The sequence below is a fragment of the Harpia harpyja genome, chromosome 14 (assembly GCF_026419915.1).
Source record: "Harpia harpyja isolate bHarHar1 chromosome 14, bHarHar1 primary haplotype, whole genome shotgun sequence".
Classification (NCBI taxonomy): domain Eukaryota; kingdom Metazoa; phylum Chordata; class Aves; order Accipitriformes; family Accipitridae; genus Harpia; species Harpia harpyja.
In genome coordinates, this window is record NC_068953.1 from 18,668,117 (window position 1) to 18,695,874 (window position 27,758).

Genomic DNA, 27,758 nt, shown 5'->3' on the forward strand with positions numbered 1-27,758 from the left:
ACCTGCCATGCACCACTTCCCTTTGATTATTAAAAATGAAAGAGGGGGCTCCTTCGAGGTAGACAGGCTCTTCAGTGAATTTCTGTGTCTTTCTGCTTGCAGGACTTATAATGTGTGTGACTTCGCTCCTACACACAAGCCCCTTTGGCTGCAGTTTGGCCTTGTTACAGAGCAGCGATGCTCTTCCCTTGCATGCACACAGCTGGGGAAGAGCTTTATCACCCCGTGCTCCTGCAGCAAACCCTGAGGGGTATTTTTGGCCATGAACCACAAAGCTCAGCTCTTAAATAACTGCTCCTGCCTGCAGCCTGGCCACCCCTCAACACAGTTTGCTGGATCAGTTTGCTCCCTTCTCCCATCCCAGCATCTCTCCTAGTGGCAGAGCCCACCAACCCCATGCTTGGAAAACGCCAGCGCGTGGCACTGAGCGTGTCTCCCTGGATAATCTTGCTTTTGTCGGAAAAATTTAACACCAGCCATCCATTATGTGATGCTAGTCAGTAAATTCATTACAGGCCCATGCTTCTCATCTGTTTGTCTTCATTGCGGCTGCTGCTGGTTCCACCTGATTTTAGGTTTCAGCACCAACATGGAGTATATTTATCACTTTGCCCTTTGAAGTGTAACTACTTGAATAAACTCACCTATTTGGTAGTGTCTTTCAGGCCCTGCTTTCTGTAGGCTGATACACTGGTTTATTATGATAAATTATTTTAAATCTATTTTGAATTGGTGGAAGGGGGGAAATCACTTTCTGTTTAAAAATGTTATTGTTAAAGGTCGAAACATTTGGTTACGAGGTGAGCAGCAGATCCAGGCGTGGTGGAGTCTTCTGCCAGGCTTGGCAGGACCCCAAGGGTCCCAGGCTGCAGATCTGGGGTAGAAAAGGCTCCCCAGTCTATTGCTACCAGGAGAGTCTGCAGCAAATCTGATATTTACTGGGGAAAGAACAACCTGACGGATTGCTGTATGCACATCCATACATTTCTTTCCCTTTGCAAGCAGTTTGCTAATGTCATATGGGTCCTTTGGGCAAAGCCAGGGCGTTGCTCTAGCTCTGGCATTGATGAAACAGCAGATCTCCCCAACCGCAAATACTATAATTGCTGCATGTAGTTGCAGTCTTCCTTCCTCACCACTCTTCATACTGTAAATATGTGCCGATTTTTGCAAGCCTCCATAGTAGAGGGCTTGTTTCTGACAAGGTGATGGCCCTGCATGGTGCCACACGCTATGAAGGGTTATGCATGCTTTCCGTTTTGCATGTGTGCAAACAACTGGAGACTGCTGACCTTCCAGCCTGTTCCCCTTACAGGCAGGATGCATTTTTAAATAACCTTTGTCAGATATGGATTACTTTGCAGCATTGGGGTTGCTTTCAGTGTGAGACTGGGGAGAGGTGGTTGGGCTTAGACCCTGTTGCTGTTTGCCTGAACCCTGAACCCTGCAGGACTCACCTTGGCTCTCCATACAGCACTGAGATGACCTTCAGGTGCCTTGTATGAAGCTGTGACTGCTAGGATGGGCAACCAAATTGCAGCATTGCATTGATTACGGACACACCACCCAAACCATAGTTATCTGCTGCCTCCCAGACAGACGAGGCTTATTGAAGCCCAAGCTACGAGGTTGCTCTCCATACCAGGATAAAGTGGCATCATCATGACTTTTCTCATCCTGCTTCTCCTTCCTCCTTGCAGCCCCCGCAGAGTTTGTGCAGCATCCCCAGTCCATTTCCAGGCCCGTGGGGACTACCGCCATCTTCACGTGTGTGGCCCAAGGGGAACCCCCCCCCCAGATCACGTGGCTGAGGAATGGGCAGATCCTGGAGACCAGCGACCACATTAAGCTGAAAAATAACAACAGGTAAGTCCTCGTGCACTGGCCGCTGGCACTGCAGCGCGGGGTGGAGGGCAGTGTGAGACACAGCTGGGTTGTGCCATTTCCCCAGTTTCAATCTGGAGGATTGACATCGCCTACCTGATGGTCCAGAAATAGCTCTCCCTGCAGGTGTAATTCTTGAGCAAAGAGCAAGTTAGCTCGCGCAGGCTTCAGCTTTTGCACAGATAGCAGATTCGAGGCAGATGTGTGCAGTAAATTTTGGACCAGCTGATGAAGGCTGGCAGAGAGCAGTGGGGTCTGCAGCACGTCCTTGTGAGCCATGTAAGCCCTGCTTTCGCTGTAGCACCATTGCACTGGGCAATGGCTAACGTGCTCGAGGCCAAGAGGGGCATGAGTGATCCCGAGAGACTGCAGCCCTGCTGCTTGAGCACCTTGAGAAGGGAATGGTCTAGAGCTGGCTCGGCTTCAGCAGGTGAGGTGGGTTGCTGTCACGGATCCTTCAGACTGATGCAGTGCTCCCTCAACCTGCTTTTGAGGGAGGCTGAATTAAAAGCCATTATTTTGAACTATCTGGACTCCAGTGGAAAGGGAAGCGAGAGAGATGCTGGCTTGCTTTCTGCATTAGCAAAGAGCTAATGTGAAGGTGGTAATGTTCAGAAGCAGATATGTGGATTCAGCTTGGGCTTTGATAAACTAAAACACTGCTCCAGTCCTACTAGTTGCACTTTGTAGGCTTACATTTCAGCGCTTCATGCTTTATTGTGCCAGGACATCAGCATTACACTTTGATGATGCAGGAACCCAGCAAAAGTTTGTCTTCAGTCCTGATCATCATCTGGGTATTTCTGGAAAGACTAAATGTTATCCCTGGAGTTGGAAGGGACCACACTCACTCCACAGTGGAGGAACCACGCTTTAACCCCTGACCATTGACCTGCCTAGGTGTGCAAATGCAAATACATTTGAAATAATATTTGCGTAGAAGCTGATTTTCACTAAACTTCAGCCTTCTATCTCACTGGGGGAGAGTGTTTTCTCTGAGTACTAAATAACTGCATTTTTGTGTGAGGGGATGGGGATGTTTGTACTGAGGAAATGACATGGTGGGATGCACTTAGTGGGAAAATTACAAGTTGACAACATAGTTTCTATGGAAATAGCATGGAACAGTATACTGAAAAATAATACGACCTGTATCATACACCTAAATTATTGGTAGAGATTTGTACTCTGTGGTGTCATATAGCTGCTATCTGTACTAACAAATGCGTCTCATGAATGCAACTACCCAACATCGCTGGAGGGTCCAGACCTTCAGTTTAGACTGTTGGGAAGTGCTGTGCGGGCACCATGGCTTGTTCCTCAGGAGAGAAAAGCAGTTTTATTTTTCTAAGTTTCTCTATAATATGGCTTTTTGTTTTGAGGTTGGAGGCTCTTTTAAAGCTTTGTTATGTGAAGGAGGGAAGGATGTGAGTTGCAAGAAGGATAAGGTGTGAGTTGTAATAAAATCAATCAGTGCAGGTTTTCTCCGAGCTGGAAGTTTTTAGAGCTTCAGGGAACTTTGTGTGTGCACATAGAGACGCCACTCAATCCAGGCTCATGGTCTTCTAGTTCATTGCATGGGTTTCTGAGGCATGTCTGCCCTTACGATATGAACAGAGCAGAAATGGGAGAAGGGAAATTAATGCATCCCCTTTTATTGACCAGGAAGCAAAGTCAGAAGTGACCAAACACTTTACAAGTGGTCATTAAATCCATGACAAAACTCACACCGAGTCCAGCTCTGCATCTCGCGCAGATGTCTTGCCCGTGAAATCATTCCTCTTCACTGTTTGAGGAAGGTAAAAGTAGGGTCTTTGGTCATGGTCATGTCTCCTGGCCAGGTTCCTGTGGCTGGAGCTGCACTACACGTGCATGTGAACTGCGACTTGGCGAACATAGCTGTAATCGTTTTCTTATGGCAATCATTTAAGGCAATTTAGCGTCAGCCTTTTCCACTGCGAGTTAAATGATCAGATTACATTGCATCTGGCACAGGCTGGAAGAGCTCAGCCAGTTACTGGGGCTCAGCTGACACGTGGCATCTTCTCAAGCTATAGTAACGTGATTGTAAAGCTGAGCCCTAAGGCCATCGTACTTGATGATGTTGAACTTTTGGCTTTTTTTGCGCTAGTCTTGGTCTACTCTGACCCCCAACTTCAGGCAAGTGGCCATGCCTGGTGGTTTGCAAAGCTATCTGTCTGAAAAATGCCCTCGCTGGTACAGCAGGGTTGGGTGCTCCATGAATTGGAGGAAACAGATCAACGGCTGTTTTTTTTCCTGAGCTTTTTCAAGGTGTCCTTTGTTTCATTCTCATGGGCTTGACTAAGTGCTGTAAGCCATTTAGTTCCAGGCAGAATCAGTCTGTGATTATGCCTTGGATTTATCAGTCTATTGCACTTGGAAAATATTTGTCTGTGTAACGATGGATCTTGAATCTACTAGTAATGAAGCTACTAAACTGCACTATGAGCTTTTTAATTAGATTACATGGTTTCCTAGAAAATTCATTTGGATTAAACTCTGCTTAATATGGCAATAAAGGTCTGAATGCCCCCAAAGGGTTTTTTAGAAAAAAAGAGTAAATCATCCCAAATCATATCATGTGCTAATTGATTGCAAAATGTATCATTATGAGCAACTTCATTCTTGTAAACGACCACAGCTAGAAGTAAGGTCCAGACCTGCAGAACACGGTGCTTTCAAGATGCCACTCTGCTCCTGCAAACTTGAGGCATCACTCCTGCGGGCAGCAGCGTGTCTGCACAAGCCCACAGCCGATGGGAAGATCTGTCCATCAAACTGTTGCTTCACAAAGTTGTGAAGGGCCCTTTGGCATCTCTGTCACCCCACGCTGTCTCTCGTGCAGTAACTGCAAACCCAAGGAGAGCAAAACCCTCAAGGTCAGGGGACGTCAGAAACCCATCGTCATTGAGATGGGACAGCAGCTTCAGGACTGGATTCACTGCAGGTTGGATGCGGCTGCTGGTACAACATCAGACGATCACTTGCTAAGCAACTTCCCGTCTTTAAGCACAGTAAAATAAGCCTCACAGGCTGCGTCCGATAAATACCTCTTCCCTCGTGGTCCCTCAGATGTGAATTCTCATCACCTGATGTGTTGACAGTTTCTGGGCACATTAGCATTAAAGATCAGCCTTCTGCTGTGCCCTCTCCAGAGGTGGTTGTTATGTTTTGAAAATGCCAGCTGTGTGGGAACAAAATATCCAATCGATGATTAGCAAAAATCAAAAGCAGTTCTGGGATAGCAGATAATTGTTAATGAAAAATGCATGAAGGCTCAGGCGTAGGGAATTGTGGGGTTTTCCATTAAAAGCTGTGAATAAAAATCACTGAAGGAGCTGACGATGGGGCTGCCTTGCCATGCGGTCCCTGGATTGGGGATGGAGCCGATAGCTGTTGGGGTGATGCTGCACTGAACCATGCTCTTGGATGGAGAAGCTGATGGAGTCTTTTTTACTTTGGTGGAGCTGTCCCTGTGTCCAGCAGCCGCACAGTCTGTCCCTCTCTGTTGATCAGAGATGCCATTTTGCCCGTATTGTTCCTGGGGTGATTCAGATCGATCATGATCCAAATGCCTGAGAGGTGTAATGGGCACTTCCAGCACAATTCCCAGCTGGCATCACCAGCCTGGCCCAAAAGCAGTCATATTGCTGCAGGAGGAAGGGGCGGTTACTGGCCAAGTTAATCATGGGCTTGTGTAAAATCATGCTTTCTAGGTTATTACTTCAAAATTTACAAGGAAGCATGAAATAGTACCCGAATTACGGCTCTGAAAGGTTTATTGCTTTTCTTCCTTTGACCCAATCAGGTTCAGGGGGGTAATTTTCAGCCTAGAAGTATATCACACTATGGGGTTTATATTGCCATAATAGCAAGGAACAAAGGCCAACATCTTCAGAGAAGGCAGGCTCTAAATATCGATTTTCCAAGAAGATTTTATTTACAAAATGGTAATTAAGGGACTTCTTTTGTTCCACCGGAAAAAGGCTTCGTTAGAACCTGGGCTCAGGTGGCGTTTGCTCTCCTCAGTGACCTTTGCTTATGAACTGTCTCTTTTTTAAATTCTTCCTCACTGGTTTGCACTTGTTTTAGTGCTCTGGGAATGACTTACTTCAAGGGCCGTGAATGTTCAAGGTTCATCAGGGAAAATACTCCTCCGTAAATAAACTTCAGGACAACTTTGCTTTTCTTGCACTTGTCATGCTGCTTAATCCTGGCACAGATACGGAGAGTGACCTTGAAGCACAAACACCCAAGCACTTGGGACCAGTGTCATTGGAAACTAGAGCCTGTCATTCACAAAGTGGCTTTTTTCTATAAAACCCACGTTAGCTGGGTGTGGAGAGATGCGGATGGGTTTGTACATCCCTTCATGGTGCACACACCCCACAAACTCTTGAATTTGTAGGGATTTGGACACCTTAGAAGGGAGGACAGGCAAGCCTACAGGTTATTTATGCAATGAGTTTGAAGACCGTTGGTGATTATGGGAAGGGTACCATATAGCAAATCATATTTCCATTCCTGGAAGCCTGACAAATAAGTACTTGGAGGACTGGGATGTGAACCAGCTGCTCCTGATTTAAGAATAATTTAGGCGTTTGACTTTGTTTGGAAGACACTTGGAAATGGCCTTTGCAAGGAGGGTCTCTGCACAAGCGCCCAAAGCCCCGCTAAACAGCGGGGCATCAGCATGATCCTACCTTCCCTGCACTGAGCAGGGATCCCGTGCTGGGATCACGCAGCTGTATCCCATGAAAGGGATCTGCAGCAGCCCCAGAGCAGCTGATGGCAATGGGCATCAGTCTCTCCTTCTCATGTGGCTGCAATTATTTTGCTACCAAGTTGCCCGTGTAATTTTTCTCTGTGTGCTGCTCTGCTGAGCTGCTCTTGAAGTGCATCACCAATTCAGGCTTTTAAGTGTTTCTTCAAACTGTTGCATACAGCAAAATACATCTGCAGAGCATGGTCCTTATACAGGAGCCTTCGAGGCAGGATTGAGCCCACCACAGAGAAGCCCAAAATCAGCCTCCCCTGGATTAAGCTAGCTCTTTTTCCTCTCCAACACCCGTGCCCCTTGCTGGGAAAAAGATTTGAGGGACTTTCCATTTAGCAGCAGATAGCTCTCCCAGCTGTCTGCATTAGCAGTCCTACCAACATAGGCATCTGCCCTCCCTTCCAGTAGCTTTTCCTGAGATCCCTTGTGCTTCCCTGTGGTCCTGCAGATACAAAGACTTTTCTGCTCCCTCCCTGGGACAGGATTCAGTTAAATCTGTGATTGCACTCTCTGACTTGTGAAGACAGCTTGAGTGGCAGCCAACATGTTCACCAGATAACCAGCAAGTCTTGTAACACGGAGAAGCTGGCTCTGGCTGTTGTCTCCTGCCTGTGACAGGGTGCACTTCCCAGCTCTGCAGGGATGGGAGGACACAGCTGCACCACTGTCAGTGCAGTTGGACCCTCCTGCCTTGGATGTGAGGGAACAGACCTCTGAAAAGTCCTTTAATTATACATGGGAAATTGGAGCCACTCACTTGCTGAAGGTCTTCTGCATGGAGCTCAGTGCTCTGCTGGGAGGTGCTCCAAGGCAGGGCTGCATTGCAGCACCAGTCAGATGTGTCCTTCCCACCTGGGAAGGATCAGACCACCTCTGATGTGGGCCAGAACTGAACCAAGGGACCCAGAGCCTCCAATGCTAGACACTTTGGTGTCAGGTTGGATTGTGGAGCTGAGCCTGCCACTGCTTGTCCCCAACGTGGTACCTGAGCAGTGGCAAGTTCCCAGAAGAGCTCAGCACGTGTCGTGTCAAGACAGGTCAAACCCAGGTGTCATGAAGCCAGCAAAGAAGGGTCAGCATTTCAGGATGAAGTGGTGCCACTGCTGTGCCTCCAGTAGCAAATGTGGCACTGCTTACAACGTCCCATTTGCAGAAAACACACTGTACAGCCAAATCCCCATCCTGACGGACTCTGTCCTCTCCCAGGGGTGTGAGAAGGAGCAGCATCTCTAACCAGCTTTGCAGGCTGAGCGTCTGCCGGCCCTTTCATCTGGCACAGGTGGGGAGGGTGGGGTGGTTCCCCACGGCACCATGCGCCCCACTGGGACCAGCAGCATCCCTCCAGAAACTGCGCTCAGGTGAGTCTCTAACCACAGAATCAGGCTGGGATCCTGGCCAGCGGGCTGCAGTACCTGCTAAATATAAACCAGTTTGTATGGAAAGAGTTCCTTCTCCTGCATAACACGACCCAATTTCACCTAGGAAGCCCTGCATATTTAATTTCTGGAGGTGTAAGAACATGCTCATAGAGGGCTGGGGACGATATGCAGTGTCCCTCTGGGCTGCTGAGTGTCACACTTCAAGTTTTGCACCTTATTCTCAGGCTGTACGAGGCAACTTTCAAAATACGGGACATTTCTGCAAAGCTGCCAACAACCAGCACTGGAGGGGAAAAAAGCTCCTTTCCAGTGCAGTACTGGCCCGCAGCCCAGGAGCAGTTCATTTGGCACAGTGTGGCACAATACGACCCATAACAAACAGAGGCAGAGGGAGGCACGGGGACAGGGCATCTGAATGCAGCACTGGTGGCTTTCTGTAGCTGCTGGCACTTAAAATGCTCTCCCTGCTAGCCACAGCCTGCTCTCTGCATTAATTTCATCACACTCCCCCTTTTGTGCGCCTGTGTGCGCGCGCATGCTGATATCCTTCCAGATGGGCCTCTCTTCTTCTTTGTGCTGCTGAATCGATGAAGAGGCTTCCTTCAGTTCTCAGACTTTTTCAGAGGAGCCTTTGGAAAGCTGATCTCCGGTCACTGGCCCAGACCCCTGACCCGAGCCAGATCAGTCATCCTGATTGCCTATGAACTGGGAAGACAGCTTGGGAATACCGTGGCTTTCAAGCAGCGGAGGCCTCTCATTTCAGCTCAGCCGGGTGTGAATCTGCAGCAGCTCTTCTCCCCACTTCCATCAATGCCTGTCAGGGCATTGTGCGGGGATGTGATGGAGCCCTCGGCTCGCTGAGCGGCTTTGGTGACCAGCAGAAAGCCTTCTGGCATCTCGCCTTGTCTGACGTGCTCGCAGCGCTGCCAGTCTGGCACTCGCGGGAAAGTTTTCCAACAGCAGATGTCCCAAAGTGACAGATTTTTTTCCTGTTGACAGGAAGAAATAAAAGGACGCTGCATATTTCAGATGGTTGACGCGCAGAGACGCTCTGCGCCTCCTTGCACGACAACTACATGTTTTCCTTTTGTCTGAGCTTCCTCAAGAAAAAGATGAAAAGCAGCAAAACCTTGGAAAGCTGCTGGACCAAACACTGACCCTGCCTCGCTGCATCCTCCACATCCCTGGGGGGTGATGCAGTGGGCAAAGGCAGGAAGAATTTGTCAATAGTTAAGATGAAAATGGATGCACAGCAGAGGTATCAGCTGGGATGACGCTGGGGTTCATGTAACTCACTACCAGCTCCTGCCCTCCTCATTGCAGTTACCAGCGTGCTTCAGAGCTCATGCTGGGGCTTGCAGGGAGCTTGGCAGCCTCCTTTAGAGGCCTGTGGGTGTTAGAAGGACCGACAGAAAGAGAGAAAACCCTTATTCTCATGAAGCTGGTGTTTAGATGCTGGACATTCTGCTCACCAACTTCTCCACACTCAGTTTCTGCTCCTTACCTAGGTTTATAGGCATAACCAAAAATCCAGGTGTTTTATTGAGCCCGTTGCCTGTGCATCATTGCAGGTAACGTGGGCCCTAGGTAATGGATGGCCAAGGCTCTTAGTGCACAGTACGTCCCAGCACAGCCTTGTAAATCTCAATGAAAATGACCTTTCCAAAGCCTGACGCCAGTTTCCAGCTACTTGCCATGTCCACTTTGTGGAAATTTATTTTATTTATTTCTTCTGACTTGACTGTGCATGACAGTGTTACTGGCCACCCTGGGACCTCTGCAGAGAGGCAGCTGGGATGTCCATGGCTCTGCCCAGCTCTGGCTCCCAGTGGCCAAGTGCTGTCCTGCTCCAGGACCACTGGCATCCAGCACATCATGTGTCACATGAGAGGAGCTTTGCTCACCCCCCCAGTCCTCCCAGGAGAGAGATGACTTTGGCCCCAGCATCATGCTGTTGCCATCAGGCCTCTTGCGCTGCTTTCCAACCAGGCTCCCTTCTTCCCTCCTCCACATCTTTTCCTCTCTCCATGTAAAGCAAATAAATACACTTGGAGGCAGCGGAGCCTAAATACTTCTCGTTGTTCCTGGGCTGCTTTGTGCTTGGGAACCTTAAGGCTGCTCTCGACTTGTATGCCAGCCCAGCCTGGCTGCTCAGATGCACAGCGGCCGCGTGGAAATAATCCCTGCATTGATGGGGCAGAAGGAAGCACTGCTGCTCCTTCCACACATCTGCTTTGTGCAGAGCTGCAAGTACAGCTTTTGGATGGCATGATCCTGCCTTCTGCCATCTGTCCTCACAGGAATCAGCCCTTGTTGACACAGTTGAGCCACACATCGGGTCCTTCCTCCCTGTGCCCCTCTCCCAGCTCTGCCTTTCTCCTCCCATTTAATCAGATACGTTGAGCCCCGTGGCTATGAGAGGAGCTTAGGGCTGATTCTCTAAAATCACCATATCAGCTGAAACCATCACATTTGATATTCCATTTACAATGTTTCCAAGGAAACAAAGGCACAGGACATAAATAGATGACTTTTAAACATTTGCTCACTCACCATGGCCCCAATAATTTGCAAGGCAGAAATATGAATGTTAAATAAACAACAATAATAAATTTTAATATAGGAAGGCCAATATTTTGCTGCAATTAGAAGAAGCATTCGTTCCGACATACAGGCAGGCAGTGGCAGGCTATTCATCATTTCCACTTTCCATGTACAATTTTTCATTTACATAAAAGGCAGCTTTGATTATGACCCCCAAAAAGCCATGAAGTGCCCTTTGTATCAGCAGGGGTGCTTGGGATTTACTCGTGTGCAGTCAAGTCCCAAGTCCACCTGGAATTCACCGCAGGAGAAGAAAATAATTTATTTCTTCCTAGAAGCAAGCAGAGGATATGGATTTGGTTAGGTTGGGGTAATTTCTTACAGAAAAATAGCAACGAAAAAGCTCATGCGAGTTTTGGTGTAAGCCGATGAGATGATGCTGAAGCTTGGAGGCATCATGGTCTCCCAAATATTCATGCCAAGCCAGAAGCAAACTACAGTTCAAATTAACTGGGCAGGACTGGAAATACAGATGCACAAAGAGGGATTAATCCAGAGTGCTGTACATATGGGTGATGCTCTAAAATGGAAGGGGAGGCAGTGGTGAGCGGTGTTTTATTCACACAAATTGAATCACGTTGTTCCAGACTTGATTTTTGAGGAAGGGAGCAAGCCCTGGAGAGAGCGGGGCTTTCACTAATGGGTCCCTGTTTGTGAACAAATGGCATTAAGAAAAGCTGTTTTGCACACTGAATGGCAAGATAGATCTAATGTGTTGCACAATGATTTCTGAGTCAATATTTGCTGGCGTTGTTTTAAAGATATTGGGCAGTGCAACCCTTGGGCTGGCCCTGAACTTGCTCCTGTTGTACACAACCATTGCTGGACAGTCGTGCAGCTCAGAAAGGGCCTTCAGTTCAGGTGCCACATGTACAAGAACTCTAGTTGTCCCTGTGTCCACCAAGCCACTAAACACCCCTCCCAGAGGTGGTGCAGAGATGGGCACCATGCTCAGGAACACACTCATTTGGGAAGCTGGTGCAGCACTGGCTTATCCCCCCTCATTTAGGAATGTTTTCCATCAGGGTAGCCAGTGCCTGTCTTTATCTTGGAGGCTGAAAACAGCATCTAAGCCTGGTTTGGAGGCCCCTGAGAGCTGACTGGAAGAAGTGTTCTGGCTGCTGCCCTGGGAGAGCAAGCTTTGATGCACCAGCATCAAAAACACACTCAGAGGTTTTGCACACAAAACCTGCAACTTGCTTGTAAGCTTTGGCTTTTTGCTTGTGGTGCTCATCTTTCTGAAAATGCAGAAGCAGGAGCTGAGGCTGTAACCTTGCTGGATAAGTCAGCTAATCCCAATGTTACCCTAAGACTGCTCTAATGTGCTATAATGCAATTAGAGCATCACCAGAGGGCTTTCTGGCTGTGCTTGATTAGATTTGGCTTACCAACTGTGTGTGGTGCCTGGATGGGTCTCACTGGTGTATACTGGAACTAAGCCAGTTAAAGCTGGTTTGGGTGTATGGATGCACTTGCCACAGAGCTATCTCTGTAGCATGGCTGGGATCTTCCTGAATTCAGGGCTTCAGATCCTGCTGTTCCCCATCCCACCCTGTGTCCCCACCTGGCTGTACTTGAACCACAGACTCTGCAAGTCGAGACAGAGATAATCTGCCCAGTCACGGGATCTAGGGAATGGTGCATCCACCTCCTGGGCTTTTCCTTCCCGAAAAGCCCACAGCTTCCTGGAAGCTTTCTGTGGAAATAGAGGCACGTGGAATGCCCTGCCATCAGAGGCAGCGTGGGGGCCATGGCATGGCTGGAGGGGAGGGACGTCTGCTGCAGAGTGCTCAGTGAGATGCTTGTCCCTCTCATGCAGCACTCTCTCCATCTACGGGATCAACCAGGCGGATGAAGCCATCTACCAGTGCATCGCCGAGAACAGCGCCGGCTCCACGCAAGCCAGCGCTCGCCTGACGGTCCTGTGGGCAGATGGGCTGCCCGGTCCTCCACAGAGCGTGAAGGCTGAGACTGTCTCTGCAACCACCATCCAGGTGTCTTGGGAAGAGCCTCTGCAGAACACCAAGGAGATCATCGGCTACGTGCTGCACATTCGGAAAGCTGCAGGTACGGTGCTCTACCCACTGCCCAAAGCATCCTCAGCCTTCACATAATTCAGCAACGCGGCCCACTAGGTAAACCAGGTCCAAAATCCCAGGCAGTAGACAGTGCTGCCACGCATGTTCTCCATCATCTCCATGTTTCTGAAAGACAGAGATGAGGCAATAATGCTGATGTAAATACCAAAGGGTGGGGAGGGTGAAGCTGCATGTTCAGATCTTGCTGCCCACTTAGGTCTCTGGCAAAGTGCACAGAAATGTAAGCAGAAAAGGATGTGGGCAGATATATATCCACCTTAGGGACCAAAATTACTGCTTGCAACATCTGTTCAGTCTCTACCTCTTGCAAAGCCTAACGCTGCTCTGTTCTCTCTTTCTTTGCACTTCAGATCCTGTAGAGATGGAGTATCAGGAGGCTGTTAGCAAGAGCACCTTTCAGCAGCTAGTGACTGATTTAGAGCCCTCGACCAGCTATAGCTTTTATATAAAGGCATACACCTCCCGGGGTGCCAGCAAAGCCTCAGAAGTCACAGTGGTGAGCACGCTGGGAGAAGGTAAGGAACGCTTTGCGCTTGGACCATCAGATGCTGAAACCCGCTGTGCGTAGCAGCAGTGCCGGTCACCCCGATACCCACTCCGGAGCGCTTTGGCACATAGCCTGTGGTGTTGATGCTCCTTGTTCCTGCTCCTCCTCATACTCTGGGATATTGTGTAAAATTCACTTGTATCGTTACATGGGGGTCGACGGATTGCCTTAAATGCGGCATTGCCTCTCACAGCTGATGTTGTAGCAGGGGGTGAGTGCAAGTCTGGCTGGTCTTGTGCATTGCAGCTGCTCTGGGTTCTTCCTAAACTGCTTGCTAAATGCAGATTTCCTGCTCAAGCAGCGTCTCAGCATCCTCCAGTAGCTCTGGTACTTGCAGCTCTTACTTGATCGATGCCACACTTTTTTAAATTTGATTTTTTTCTGCTCTACCCTGGAGAAATCACACTAGAGCTGAGCTGTTCTGACATACAAATCCCTGCCTTGGAGCAGCCTTCTGTTTCAGTGGGAAGCTAGGGCAATCTCCAAGGCTTTTTCTCTGACTTGGCCTCCCAGATGTGGCCACCAGTTAGCTTCCTCAGTAAGAAAGTGGGTGCTCTAATGCAGGATCCTTGCACACAGACACGAGACAGAAACCACAGCCCCAGTGTGATCTGTCAGCCAGCATTTTAGGAATGTTTTTGTAGAGACTCATGTACCTCTCCAGCACCTCTGAATCCTGGCTCGTCTCACATATGGAGCCTAATTTCTTAGGAGCATTTCAACATTCTCATGAACACTCAGTAATTATGAATTTGCAGCAGAGAGGGCCTTGGGTGTGAGGATGTTATTTAGGATCACATGAAAGAGTGTGTTGACTTCCAGGTGGGGGATCCAGTTCTCATTCCGTTTTCAGCCCTTGCAGATGTTTACTACAGCATTTAAGCAACACCACCAATAAATCCTCGCCTTGCCGGGTTGTTACCCAGCAAGTTTATTTTCCTTGGTACTACACAGGGAATTGGTCACCCTTGGAGTTTGTTTTTCCTTCCAATTTAGAGGCAGAAGGATGGACTAAGGCAAAACTTGAAACTCCTTGACCCAATGCTCTGAGTTCAGCTACTGGAGCTAGAAGCCAGCCATGCTTCATAGAGCTTGGTGTTTCTGCAGAAGTCTGGGTCAAGCTAGAGAGGACTTTTTGTCATTATTACCTTCAATCACAACAGAAATAGTTAGGTATCTGGTAATGGGATCATAAATTTCCTGGCACTCTGACGTTTCAAGGCCTCACTGTCCTGCTCTGCCATCCTTTAAAAAAGGCTTGTCCTCTGTAACAAACTCCAGCATTTAGCTCCATGTTCAGGATGGACAAGCTGGCCTGGTTAAGATCACTCAACCCCAGCTTGCATTTGCCTTGTAGGAAGAAAAAAAAGAGATTTAAAAGCCCCAGTTCTGGCTTGGTTTATTTGCTTTGCTTCACTCGGGTGCCTGTTGCCTTCTGCCCACAGAGGAGGAAGCGGGTCAGAGCCAGAATCCAGTGGCTTTTGACACCAAGTTAAGGTTTCACTGCCGATTTGCCTCTTCTCACAGCCAAACCATTTCACACCATGCCTTCCCGTGGTGCACCAGAGAGCTGTGACTCCCCCGGGCTCGGAGTGCTAACAGCCTTGGAAAGGGATGGCATTTCCCTGACATGCCGTGTCTCAGTTTTGCCATCCCAGCTCAGCGAAACGCGTGCGAGATGTGCACAGCGATGTGCACAAAGCCCTGTGGTGGCAGGGCCCTCCGTGTCACCACGCTGCCATGTCCTGCCGTGCGTGGAAAGGACATGGTGGGTGAATCTGGCAGCCAGGGACGGCTCGGCAGAGCTGGGCCAGCGCTTGTCAGAGTGGCCAGCCAGAGATGCTGCCAGACAGAGACTGGCCTGAGTGACCACGTTATACTGGTGTTGTCTGGAGTAGGAATATGGTGAAAGTACTGAGGAGCAGGGCTGCTTTCGGCTTGGGGAGGTCAGCTTTTCAGGGCTAGGAATATGCTGAGAGTGCATTTGGCTGAAGCCTCCAATGCTTTCTAGAAGCGCGATGCTCCTTCCTTTGTGCCAGTGATAATTTTAGATCGAAAGTAGAAGGGAAGATGCCGTAGAGAAACCACGCAAGTGAACCTTGTCCTCCATAAACCTCCCTCACTAGGAAGGTCCTCCTGGCTCCTCGCTATCGTTCTCCTTTACACCGTTTCACAAATGCCATGGTATTTTAAATCTCAAACTCTCTCCACTTCATTAAGCAGCACACACTCCTTGTTCTTGTCTTTTAATGCTTTTTAGGGTTTTCTCCAGGACTTTTTGACATTTCTCTAGGATGAAGACTGTTCCTTTAGTCATCTTCGGCTAAAGACTCCTTCAAGAAGAAAGTTGAAATGACCTGGGGAAAATTCCAAACAGCACGGAAGAGGAAAACAAGTATCCCAGCCCTTAGCATGAGGGAGATGCCTCACTTACAGTAGATCCATATTATGTCTTATATATACTTCTGTGAAGCACCTATACACTGGTGTGTGTACATATATTTATACACACACACAGATATACTCCATCTGTATACACTTATTTGTGTAATAACATTATAAACACCACATGCATTCTGCGAGTGCATACATATAATCAATATTATACATATATATACTCAAAGTTTGAATAAACACTATATATTCCATACTTTGAAGGAGAGATATTCTTGTGGTTTTTATTAAATGTAAGGCTCTGCAAGCATAAAATAAAGCCAACTCTTCGCAAATCAGGATGGCCCACATCAGTGTTTCTTTGTCCATGGGATAATGCGATTTCCCTTTCTGTGGCGTTTTCACCCATGATTTGGAAAATGATGCTTTAAGCAAGAGTCCAACTTCTCAGAGGGGGGATCCAGACAATTTCCTAATTTTGCCCTTAAGGGAATTGGGAGTATTAGAAAAAAAGAGTATTTAATTGGATTGCAAAAATATGCAGCCTTGGGAAGAATGGTACATTCTGGTATAAATAGAATTTACTCTGTTTTGCACCCAGAAAATGCTGAGCACAACCTTCCCATCAATGAAATGCGTATCAGAATAAATCCTAGCGAGACGATGTACTTCAACCCATTTTTTTCCCATTGGCAGCACTCAGGCAGGTTGGGATCTCATTAACCTGACCCAGGACAGCTGCTCTCTGAGTCTTTCCTCCTGAATCCTGAGATGCTCACCAGTCAGGAGGGACTTGTTCCTCTCCCCAGGCTTGTTTGGCGGGCATCAGGCAAAGCCCCTGCAACCCTGCAACCCGGATGAAGGAGGGCATCCCTTTGAGAAGAGACAGCATTGCCCAGACCCTCCTGCTCACCAGGAGAGATGTCCTCCCTTCTCCTAAATCTCATGGGAAAGCTTGAGCTCTCAGTGCCTGGGAAAAGGCAAACTGTTGTGCTGTGCGGTTTTCCTTTTACTATTAAATTGGGGAAATGCCCTTTTTAGCTCTTGTCAGTCTTAGATTGACATGGCCACATTTCATCCACTTCTCACCATCGCTCACTAAACGGCTGTGCTGAACTCTCTGCCAAAGGCTGGGTTTGCACTGCTCATCCTTTAGAGACCCTTTGGGGAAAAAGAAGACAAAAAGCAGCATCGGTCCAATGCAAGCCTAGAAATCCTTATATTTGGGAACTTCTAAGCTTGTAATCATGTGGGATTGGAAAAATAGCTCTGCCTCAAAGCCTGGAGGCTGCTGGAGAAGCAGGGCTGTTGTTCTGCTTGGTGCTTTTGCTGCAGGGTTTAGCTGAGCTTGCTGCCTGGTACAGCAGTGCCCGAAAACCCTTCTCCCTCCCAGTGCTGGAGCAGAGCCCTGGGCAGGGCAGAGCCTGCAGCGCCTGGTGCTTTGCACCTTCTGGATGGTGCCAAAGGCTGGGGAACTCATGGGAGCATTTGGCCTGGGGGTGTTTTGTGGAAATGAGGTGAAAAAAAATCATCAGTGAAATGTCCTGCTGAGACACATCTCTGCGTTGGTATGATCAGTGTATGAGAAAGGGAGGGAGAGGGGAAGGAAGAGGCTTGGGGGAAATGTGGTCCTGTGTGCCCCAGCACTGCACAGGGCTCCAGGGCAGGGTTTGGTGCAGAGCCAGCTTTGGAAAACCCAGATATCTGCATCACAAGAAAATTGGCTTTGGTTTGCAAATCCTTGCCTCTCAGCCCAAGGTGACGGGGCTGCTTTTTGGGGACCTGGGGAGGGAATGGCTGTGACCCCCCTGCTGCAGCACACCCTGAGAACGAGGGCAGGGTTTTGGGGCATTGACTGGAGCAAAAGGTGTCCTGGTGGACTTTGAATCAGGCCTTGGTGACACCAGGCAGCAGCAGGGACATCTTCCCAGCTAAACCCCCACGCGCCCTTAAGGCCAGGTAAGTGCCTGCCTACCAAAACAAGCCAGCCACAGCTGTGCAGGGATCTCGGGCTGCTCAGGTACTTAGGGCTGTTAATAAAGATGCCCCGGTTCTCTCCTAAGTCCCCAGCACAGAATCAGAAACCTCCCTCCTAAAGCCGATGGGGAGAGCAAGCTCCCGTGCACCCTGCAAGCCAGTGCAGGTACCTAGCACGCTTTTAAGACGGATGTCTCCAGCTCCATCCCTTCTTGTTCCTTCCTCCCTGGGGGATTAATCACTCTGAAAGGTCCTTGCTACCTTCAGGGCAAGGGCAAAAAAGTGGAATTTGGGAATGCATTGCCGAAGTCGCTGCATTCCTGCCCTGACCTGACAGGGCTGAGCATCAGATTGCAACCAGAGTGTAAAAGTAACCTCTGCTTGCTGAACCGAGCAGAGAAAACCTTTGGAAACTCCTGCAGCTCCCTGAAGAAGTTCAAAGCTGTTAAACCAGGATCTGGTCTGATCTGATTTTTCTCAATCTCATCTAGCACATTCTTTGGTGCAGTGACCACAGGGAAAGGCTGCTGGGGAATTTCTCATCATGCAGACTAAAAAAGCACATGCAACCCACTGTCTTTCTCTCTCTGTTTCAGTCCCAGCCATGCCATCACTCTTTATTAAAGTCATTAACAGCACCGCTGTCCAGGCTATGTGGGAGCCCTCCATCAAACTGGGCCAGCACGAAGGCTTCAAGCTGTATTACCGCAAGGTCCACCTCTCCCAGTACACAGGTCCAGTGCTACTGCCCAGCAACGTAACAGCATACAACATCACCCACCTGGGTGAGTATGGTGACAGCTTGATCCATGTCCCCTCCTGACCCTGGGAGGGTCTGTCATGATTAGCAGGAGAGAGCTCAGATGTGTTGCACAGCCACTAAATGAGAGATGCTGCAGCTCTCCCCCAGGTTTTTGGGGTGCTTTCCCAGTAACAGGTACATGTTTGCAGCAACTTGTGTGTATTTGGTAAGATGTCCGTTTCCTAAATAAGCATCACTTGGGGAGATAATGCTAATGATTAAACCTGAAATGCCCTTCTTGTGTCTCCTCCGAAACAGATGCGTCAGTGGTGTATGAAGTCAAGCTCCTCGCCTATAACCAGCACGGGGATGGAAATTCAACTGTCCGCTTCGTGTCCTTGAGGGAAACTGTGGAGAGGACAGGTGAGATGGGACATCAGTCTCGCTAGTGGTTTTTGAAAACTGCTTTGCAGGAAGGTGGCAAGGCCAGACACCTCCCCCAGACACCCACGGCTCTTCCCCCCATCTCACCTTCAGCTACTCATTTACTTTCAGCATCACAAATAGTGATGAAGCAAAGCTCTGCGGGGCCGGGACCACCTGGTGCTGGTAGGGGTGGCTTCTCTGCCATGTGGCTTCACCACCCCCATTGGCCAGTCCAGCCCGGTGACTTTTTTTTTACTAAGGGGGAGAAGACAAACCAAATGTTCCCATAATTGCCAGTTTTGGCGCCTAAGCTCAAGCCAGAGGTAAGGCCATGAATGTGAACAAACCCCCATGCATAAGCTAAGAGCTGCCATCCTCGGGTGAGATGTGGTGCACCAAGCATCTCCGCTCTCCTGCAGCTCTCCTGGATATTTTGACCTTCACTGGTGCCAGGAAGGGAGGACACATGGCTTTGGAAAGGAGAAGAGCTGCAGAGCATGAGCACTGCAGTATGTGGCAGAAAAGGGGAAATCTCTAGAGGGAATCGCTAAGTGATCACACCTTTCATATTCATCTACGTGTAAAAAACATCCTGCTGCTCTTGGAAGCCTTTTAAGCCTTCCAGTGGGAATATCTTCAAGAGATAGTTATTACTCCTCTGTCTGTGTTGGAGTAAATACTAATCTCGTCGTTATCTGCCTACTCAGTGCTCTCCATCAGGTATCAGCCTGCTCTGGCGTAGTGGCTGCCTCTCACCTCCCACCTCGGACACAGGGTTTTGCAAAAAATTAACATCAGAGCCTTTTTCATTCGTTAACTGTGACTAATAACAGCAGCCCGGGTAATGGGGCTGGCTCTCTACGGGCTTTCCAGTCCTATGTTTGCTGTGACTGCCTTCCTGCGGTACAGGGAGCAGCTTTTGCAGGCAGTGAGCCCCCACCCTGCCCTCCTCTTCCCCCTACACAGCTCCCAGCACCACCCAGGCTCTGACTTTTGCTCTGGGCTCCCCAAAAGCTGGAGGAGCAATAGGAAACCAGCACCGCTGACCCCCCTCTCCCCCCTTCTTCTGGCAGTGCTGAATCCCCCTTGCGACTGCATGAAGGACGAGCAGAACAATAAAACCTCCACGACAGGCATCATCATTGGGATCCACATCGGTGTCACGTGCATCATATTCTGCGTTCTCTTCCTCATGTTTGGGTACAGAGGAAGGTAGGGGTTGCTCGCGCCGCTGCTCATGAGGGGCGATGGTCCCTAACGCCGTGTGGGTATCCCCATGAGGGTCTCACAACCCCAATGCGATGATGGGCTGTTTCCCATGCACATCTCAGGATGCACAGCCCGCGGCGTGCGATTGCGCAACCTGGCTCCCGTGAACACCGGGTGCTGTTTGCAGCATGGCTCCTGCCTCCCTCCCAGGCACGCAGACCCAGCAGGCTTCTCCGAATACACCCCATCAGCTCCGGTCCCCATTGAGGGACCTGGTACTTCCCAGGACCATTGCTATTTCTGCTCTGGCAAGCCTTGACCCTGCCTGTAAAGCAAAAGCCCTTTCATGGCGAGGGGAAGAGATGTGACTTTATAGGAGGGATTTAAGGAGTGAAGGAACGTAGGACAGGGATAAGGCAGACTCAGGCTTGGGGGAAGGAAGGGGGGGAAGGCACCAGCTTTGCTCACCCTCAGGCTCCGTCTCTTTATTCTTCAGGCTGCTGATGTGCAAAAACGTGCAGGAGCAGCTGTCAACCCCGCAGATCCCCAGGAGCCAGCGGAGTGCCACAGGCCTCGTCCTGAACGGGGCCACTCGCAGGGACAGGGATGACCGGGACTTGAATGGAAAGCAGCTGGATATGAACGAGCTGGAGAGGTTATTCCCAGCATCCCCATCCCAGGAGCAGCAGGATAAGGGAATAATGGTAAGTCCGGCAGGATGGGAGCACACCTGGAAAATGCAGACGCGGCTGCATGACTAAGAGCATCAGTGACCTGTCACTGTCACTGCAATGTCCCCTTCTCTCTCTCCAGTCGGCACATAGGCCACCGGCCACCCACGACAACACCCAGATATCCACACTCCCTCTGGATGAGTTCAGCATCATCAAGGAGCAGCCAGACCCCCTCCCAAAAAGCCCCTGCGGTGGCAGCCCCTCTGCTCTGGCTCCCGACCATGGTCCCGCCAATGAAGGATAAAACTGCCAAGACTCAAAGCCTCTTGTAGGAGTTACCAGAAACCAAACCCACGGCTGGTGATGTCTTTACAGCGAGTCGTCAATCTCAGGTCAATTGAAGATTTCTACGGTCTGATTGTTATTTTTTTGTTTTGCTTTATTTTTATATATATATATAAATATATATATATATGTATACAGCCTTTTGGAAACTCTGTGAAGTTTATCTTTCTGACCTCTCTCAGGCATCTCGGTGTGTTTCTTCCGACGATGGCTTTATTGAGATCGGTCACGATGAATTTTCCCTGCAGCTGCTAAGTTAAAGACTCCTTGGCAGAGTTTGGCAAACTCTCCTGTCTCTGACAGACTGGGGATACGGTGGAGCCTCCTCTTGGCATCCCAGACTTTTTCCTGATCAGCAGCTTTAGGACTACTTTTTGGATCTATTTTTTATTTCCAGAAGACTGGATGTGGAGAAATCCTTCTAACTTGACTCCAAAAATCGAGGCCCGGGAAGGCTGTCTCTCCGTGGATTTGAAGATTTTGTACACTTTTGCTATTTCTCAGGATACTTTTTTTGCTGATTGACTCTAAATAATATGAAAAAAAGAAAAAAAAAAAGAATGTGTGTGTCAAAGGATGCCTGCCTGAGGGCTACTGAAAGACTTGGACAGACAACCCGAGTGAACTCAGAACCTACCTCAACCGGAATGAATGTCTTCTGGGAAGCAGAAATACCTGTGTCTTCCTTCACGATCAAAAAACAAGTAACATAGCACTTGGTCAGTACAAGCTTGGTCCTACCTCAGCAGTCACGCTCTGTACCTGCCACCTTGGTGGTTTTGTTATTGTCGTTCCCCTGTAAAGCACTTCCAAACCTTTGAAAGCAATGTTCTACCTCAAGCGTGATAGAAACTTGTGTGTGTGTGTGTGTGTGTGTCCTCTCGCCCAATTCCTGCCTCTCCCACCCAGCCCTGCACAAACCAAGATGCTTCACTAGTGTTATGAGCTTTACTTTTAGGCATGTAGTGGGGCTCTGGTGTGATTTTGCGTGGCGGAGATTTGTATCGTGGGGTTTTTTTTACTTTAAAGATTGTTGGGGCCATCACAGACACGCGGCTCAATGCCCTGTGCTTCGCCAGCACTGTTGCTCTTGCAGGGCTGATTTGGGCACTGGTGGTGGCTGCCTCGGTCCATCCTGGTTGTAGTTGGGATGGAACGGGGCGTGCAGGGTGCTTGGATGCCAGTGCTGGGGCTAGGGCACCTTCCTGCCCCATCAGCATGCTGCTCCCCAAAGCTGATTCCCAGCAGGATGATTCATGGCATGTGCCAGCACGAGACGCATAGCACACCCCTGGGGGGTGGGAACCTGGACGTCACTGTCTTGTCCTTTCAAAGCCCACCCTGCCGTCAGGAGCGCCTACAAGGCAACTCTGATACAGCACTTCCAAAACCCCTCGAGATATTACTGAGCTGCTCCCAGCTCCAGCGTATTTCCAGCTAGCAGGAGATCGTCCAAAGGATGAGCTGAGCCAAAATGGGCTCACTTCCCTGGGAGGGACGAGGCGAGGAGGGCTCCTAGGCAGTGATGCAGAGCGGGGCCCCACGCCGGAGGATGCTGGGGGCTGCCGGCAGCTGCCCCTTCCCCATGCCCAGGGTGGGCAGAGAAGCTCCCGACACCAAAGAGAGGGTTTGTGCATGACCCCCCCCCTCCAGGGACCAACCACCAACCTGCCACCATGGTTTTTTGGATTGTCCTGGCATGGCGCAGCCTTGTGAGTCAGTGTGTGAGCGGCATCATCCGTGAGGTGAGATGGGGGCATGCATGGGGGACAGGGACGTTGGCCAGCCGGTGCTGGAGGGCAGCCCTTTTTCCCGCCACGTGAATTGCTTAAAACTGGGTGAATGTGAAGGTTTGAACTCTTTGTATAGGTGGTGGTAAATCAAACATCACCGTATTTGCAAGGACAAGTGAAAGGAATCAGGAAAGGAAATGAGTTTAAGTTTAAAATGTAATAATTTTATTTTTTTAAGTGGTACCAGTGGGAGAGTCCCTTCTGTCAGAAACATCCCCTATCACCTTCCCATTTGGCAATGGGATGCTACCGATAATTGTGTAAATAACACAATATACAGGACGATAAGGCAAATATCTCTTCCCCTGTGCTCTGTCGTGGTGCTGGGCTGGGTTAGCTGTGAGCAGGACTCTGTCCTTCCAGATCAAATCATCTAGCTTGGCCCAAGCAGATGTAATGGCATTGACCTCAAGAGCGAGGAGCTCTTGAGGCTTGGTGTTCGTAGCCCTCTCCCATTAAAATTCCTCCTCCTGTAGACATCTTGCAGGACAGAAAAAATGCGAAGGGTTAACCTTACATATTAAACCCCCAAATAGCCTCTCCCCACTCCACCAAAGAGGCTAAATGGGCCATCAGACCAATTCCTGCTCAAACCTACCGTGGGGCGATGCTCCCTCCGGCACGATGCTGGACCTGGAGACAGCCTGGGAAGGGACTGTGGGGGGACAGCGCTGGTGGCACCATGCAAGACTGGTAGCACAGCCCAGCCCATCGTGGGAGTCGGAGGATGCCGGGGCTTGGAAAGGGCAGGAGGGAGGAGGAGATGGCAAACGGCTCGCGTTATAACCTCATATCAAAGAAATCCCAATCTCCTCCTGCCATCCTGCTCCTGTTCCAGCCCAGCTTTTCTTTTTATTGTGGTTTTTTTGTGTGTGTAACGCTGACGTTCACATTGAATAAGTACTGTTGCCAAAGTGAACACAGAATTTAGACTAGCTTTCAGCTCAGACTTCCTGGAGCTGTGAACATGCTATTAATTTAATATCATATTATTGTGATATTGTAATAGTAACAAGTATTTGTCACTACTTCCTTTTATTAAAGGGAAATGCTGTGCCATTTGACTAGTTGAAATACAATAGTATGTCAAGAATAGAGCTTTTCCTTTTTTTTTTTAATTATGCAGAAATGTGATGGCTTAAACCAATGCAGACTATGCGTTGGTTTGAGACAGTTGAAGATGGATGTAAATCTTTAAAGACTATTTTTTAGATGTTTAGCTTTTCCTCTTTTTTGGGGTTTCTTTTCTGCTCTTGTCAATCTGTACTGTTGGGACCTAATGTAGATGGTTGTGGCATGTCAGCCTCCTAAGTCTGGAGATCCAGCAGGAGGATATGGTCTTCCCTGAGTTACCCAAGCCTCCCAAGTCCACAAAACTGGGCAAAACGAACTTGAAATGGCACATTCTGGCTTTGTGCTGTGGAGTACCTCTAGCTGCCACTTAGCTGGAGAAGCAACAAGTAACAGCCCCTCCTGCCATTCATCGATGCTTGAGCCAGGCTGGAGGCAAGGCTGTGCCGACCAAAACTTGGGAAAACACCACCTGGAGTATGTCTGGCCTTTAATCTGTAAAACAAGAAGGAAAAAAGAACAAAAAAAAGAGCTTGTGTTTGGTTTCAGCGTGGGGCACAGCTTCAAGTCTGTCCTTGGTTCATCCAAACTGCTGCCCTGTGCTTGAAGGAAACCACTGGATTTTTATTCTGTGCTTGGGCCGCAGTTCTGCTTGGGTAGAGAAGTTGTTGTACTTGGGTAGACACTTTGTACTTGGGTAGACGTAGGACTGCAGGTCCCCATGTGCTGCTGGTGGTTTGGATTCATTTTTACAGGTGTCAAAATGCTCCTCCCAGGTATTCTGTGCGGACATACCTGTTTTCATGGAATCAGAGGCTTCTTCAAAGGAATCACCTTCAGGCTTGGGCCTGGCTGTTGCTTGAACAGGAGCATTGCTGCTCTGGGAGCGTGTCCCTGTGCCACTGGCAGCCGTTGTGGCAGCGTCCCAGGAGGGGTGAGTCCTCCTGAGCCTTGAGGCGAAGCTCTGCTGCGTCCACAGTACAAACCCACTGGCCACCAAAACCACCAACTGGGGCCAGAAGTGGGACAAGGTGTGCGGATATGGGGCTATGCCATAACAAAGGGGTCTGGGCATCGTTTTATCTACCTGGACCAGAGGGCTGAACCAGCCGGACTGTCCCAGGGGTTGTTACCGGTGCCTTGCACCCGTCCTCGCCTGCCCGCCAGAGATCAGCTAAAGGCAGGTGCTCCTTTTGTCCTGATAATTCATTTATACACCTCAAACATTTAAGCAACAGCACGCCAAATTTCTTTCTTCTTTTATTTCCCGCCCTTTTCTTGATGGGAGGAATTAGAGAGTTTTCTTCTGGAGATAAAACTGCTGGATAACGGGCAGGTGTTGGATCTGGTGCAAGCCACTGGCAAGCACCTGTGTTTGGGGCAGGAATCTCATCCTTTAGTATTTTTCCAAGCAAATGATTCCACTAATTCAACTCGCTGCCTTTTCTGGGCAGATCCCAAAAACCTCTTGCTTTTCTGGCTGTGGTGAGGTGAAATTACAGCAAGGAATAAAGTACCCAAAAGCTGATTTTTTTTTTAATTTTTTTTTTTTTTTTAGTAACCCATAATGGGCACAACCTATTCTTGGAGCTCTCAAGTTTACCAGAGATGGCTGCTACCTCAGGGATAGTATCCACATTGTCTTTAGTTGAACAGGGAATAGTTTTATGCTGTGACAGGGTATTTTCACGCTGTTGGATTCAGGTATTTATTTGTCTACCGTATCTTTCTTCTTCCTTGTTTTGTAAAGAAGCTGATATATTTAAGTGCTGGACCAGTTTGGGAATTTTAAACCTTCCACCCAAAATTATACTAAGGGACTGTATGTTTTAAGTTGCCAATAGAAGAGGAGAGAAGCTACAAAGCTTTGTTGCTTCTGGACGGTGAAGGGAAGGTTTTTGCTGCCCATGGGGGTGTTTCTCTGGGATAACCATCCCACGGCATTTTGGGGGGGGGTGTCAGTGCAGTGTCTGAGCCCTCTCCGAGCTGACTGACAGCACTTAAGTCTGGGAAGATCAGTTAAAAAAAAGGAAATTAAAAGCTTATGAAAACAAACAGCAGCGGTGCACGGGGAGCTACTTAGTTACTTCATCTGTGCAAACAGTATTTGGAAATCTATCCCTCCCCATGCTGCACCACTGAAGGCAGATTAAAGATCCTATCTAGCAACTTGATGCCTGATCATTTATTTCCCTTACCCACCAAATTAAAAAAAGGGAAAGGAAAGGAAAGGAAAGGAAAGGAAAGGTGCTTGGGCTGGAGCTGCGGGCAGGGAGATGGTTACGTGGGAAGCACCAGCATCCCCAGCCGAAAACGCTGCTGGTGCGGGGCCACGGCACTGAAACCCACCGTGATGCTGGAAATCAGTGAAACAGATCCAGGTTTCCGAAAGCGGAGTCTGAGCTTCAGCATCGGGTAACAAGAAGGGACGGGGCTGGTGCAAAGCCCAGCGAGTTGGGAAAAAGCCTGATTTCATGGGGCTTTGGATCAGGGTCTTACTTACAAGGCAAAGAGGGATTTTTACTTTGATCCTATTTCCATCATTTAAACTTGCAATATCTTTACGTTTGTAATAAAGTAATAATAAAGACGATGCTAAACCTTTGTCCCAGTCCTCTTCGGGAATCAACTGGTAAGAGTAATATTAAAAACCCAAATTGCAAAGCACTTTTCTACTGTTTATTTTCTACCTTTCTTACTTTGAACTGTCTTGATATTTGAAATCCCACTGATCCTACAATTGTTAGCTCTGTATAAAAAAAAAAAAAATTATAAAATAAAACCCAGTTTTTTTGTAGTTTGCTCTGTTTAGATTTTAGCCTGTGGCTACTTGTACAAGAAAAATAAAGCTAGAATAAAAGAGCTCGAGTGGTTCAGCCAGAGTGGTGCTTTCTTTGTGCTGCAGTACATGCATGGCTGCAGCGTGGGGATTGTGCAGAGCGGCTCAGGGCACTGCCACTTCATGCAGAGGACTGGTGAATTTAGCTCCTCTCAAAGAGCAGCTTCCAAAATGCAGTTTTTAAGGGCTGAAGAGGGGTTTTTTTTGCTTCTTTGCTCATAAACTTCAGGCTAAGCCATCAGCAGAGGCACACTGAAGCGTCGGGGCTGCCGAAGGCTCTTTGGCAGCTGGGGAGGAGGTTGAGATGAAGACTTCCAGAGTCACGGTATGACACCTTGTGCTTGGAGGTGCGAATTAATTTCCAATTAATCTTGGCTTTTGCTCAGCTATTGCTGCCATCTGCTTTTCCCACTGCCTTGGGCACTAATAGAGCATCACTTTACTTGGTGGCTCTTTGCAGAAACCCCGATTAAAACCATGCTCCGGCCTTTTCCAGCCCAGCTGCAAACTGGTCTGCAATGGCTGAGGTGGGAAGGGGCATCCCCAGGAGCGGGCAAAGCCGAGCGGCGGGCACAAGCCTCGGAATCTCAGGCAGAGTCATTAAACCCAACATTGGCATCTCTGCAAGGTACTGATGAGCTGGGTATGAAGCCCAAAGCCTAGTGACACAGCAGCATCCATGGGACTGATGAAGAAGGTGTATCCTTGCCCCAAAACGGGGGCTGTGAACCATGGGCCACCCTCTTGCAAGTGTCCCATGTGCTGCAGCACTGCACAGAGAAAGGACGGTGTTGATGCTGGTTCAGCACTAGGTCTGTTTTCTTTATTCCACCTGAAGAGATGGCTGGTACAGGGCTAATAGTGATTTTGGGGGGGCTCAATTGATCCCGAGGAGGATACAGACACAACCCTGCAGGGACTGAAGGAGCCTGGCCAACTCACACCAGCCAGAAATCCAACCCGGTTATGATATGCTG

General features: G+C 48.9%; 1 protein-coding gene across 1 annotated transcript in view; it reads left to right on the forward strand.

Moving 5' to 3' along the window:
• The window catches only part of IGDCC3 (immunoglobulin superfamily DCC subclass member 3), a 106,330-nt gene extending 84,678 nt beyond the window's left edge, over positions 1 to 21,652 (forward strand). The window contains exons 7-14 of the mRNA XM_052808750.1: positions 1,701 to 1,866; positions 12,485 to 12,732; positions 13,115 to 13,279; positions 18,279 to 18,467; positions 18,743 to 18,847; positions 19,924 to 20,062; positions 20,556 to 20,763; positions 20,873 to 21,652. Coding sequence (XP_052664710.1) covers positions 1,701 to 1,866; positions 12,485 to 12,732; positions 13,115 to 13,279; positions 18,279 to 18,467; positions 18,743 to 18,847; positions 19,924 to 20,062; positions 20,556 to 20,763; positions 20,873 to 21,037 — 1,385 coding nt within the window. The 3' untranslated portion in view covers positions 21,038 to 21,652. The remainder of the gene's footprint in view (positions 1 to 1,700; positions 1,867 to 12,484; positions 12,733 to 13,114; positions 13,280 to 18,278; positions 18,468 to 18,742; positions 18,848 to 19,923; positions 20,063 to 20,555; positions 20,764 to 20,872) is intronic.
• The last annotated feature ends 6,106 nt before the right edge of the window (positions 21,653 to 27,758 follow it).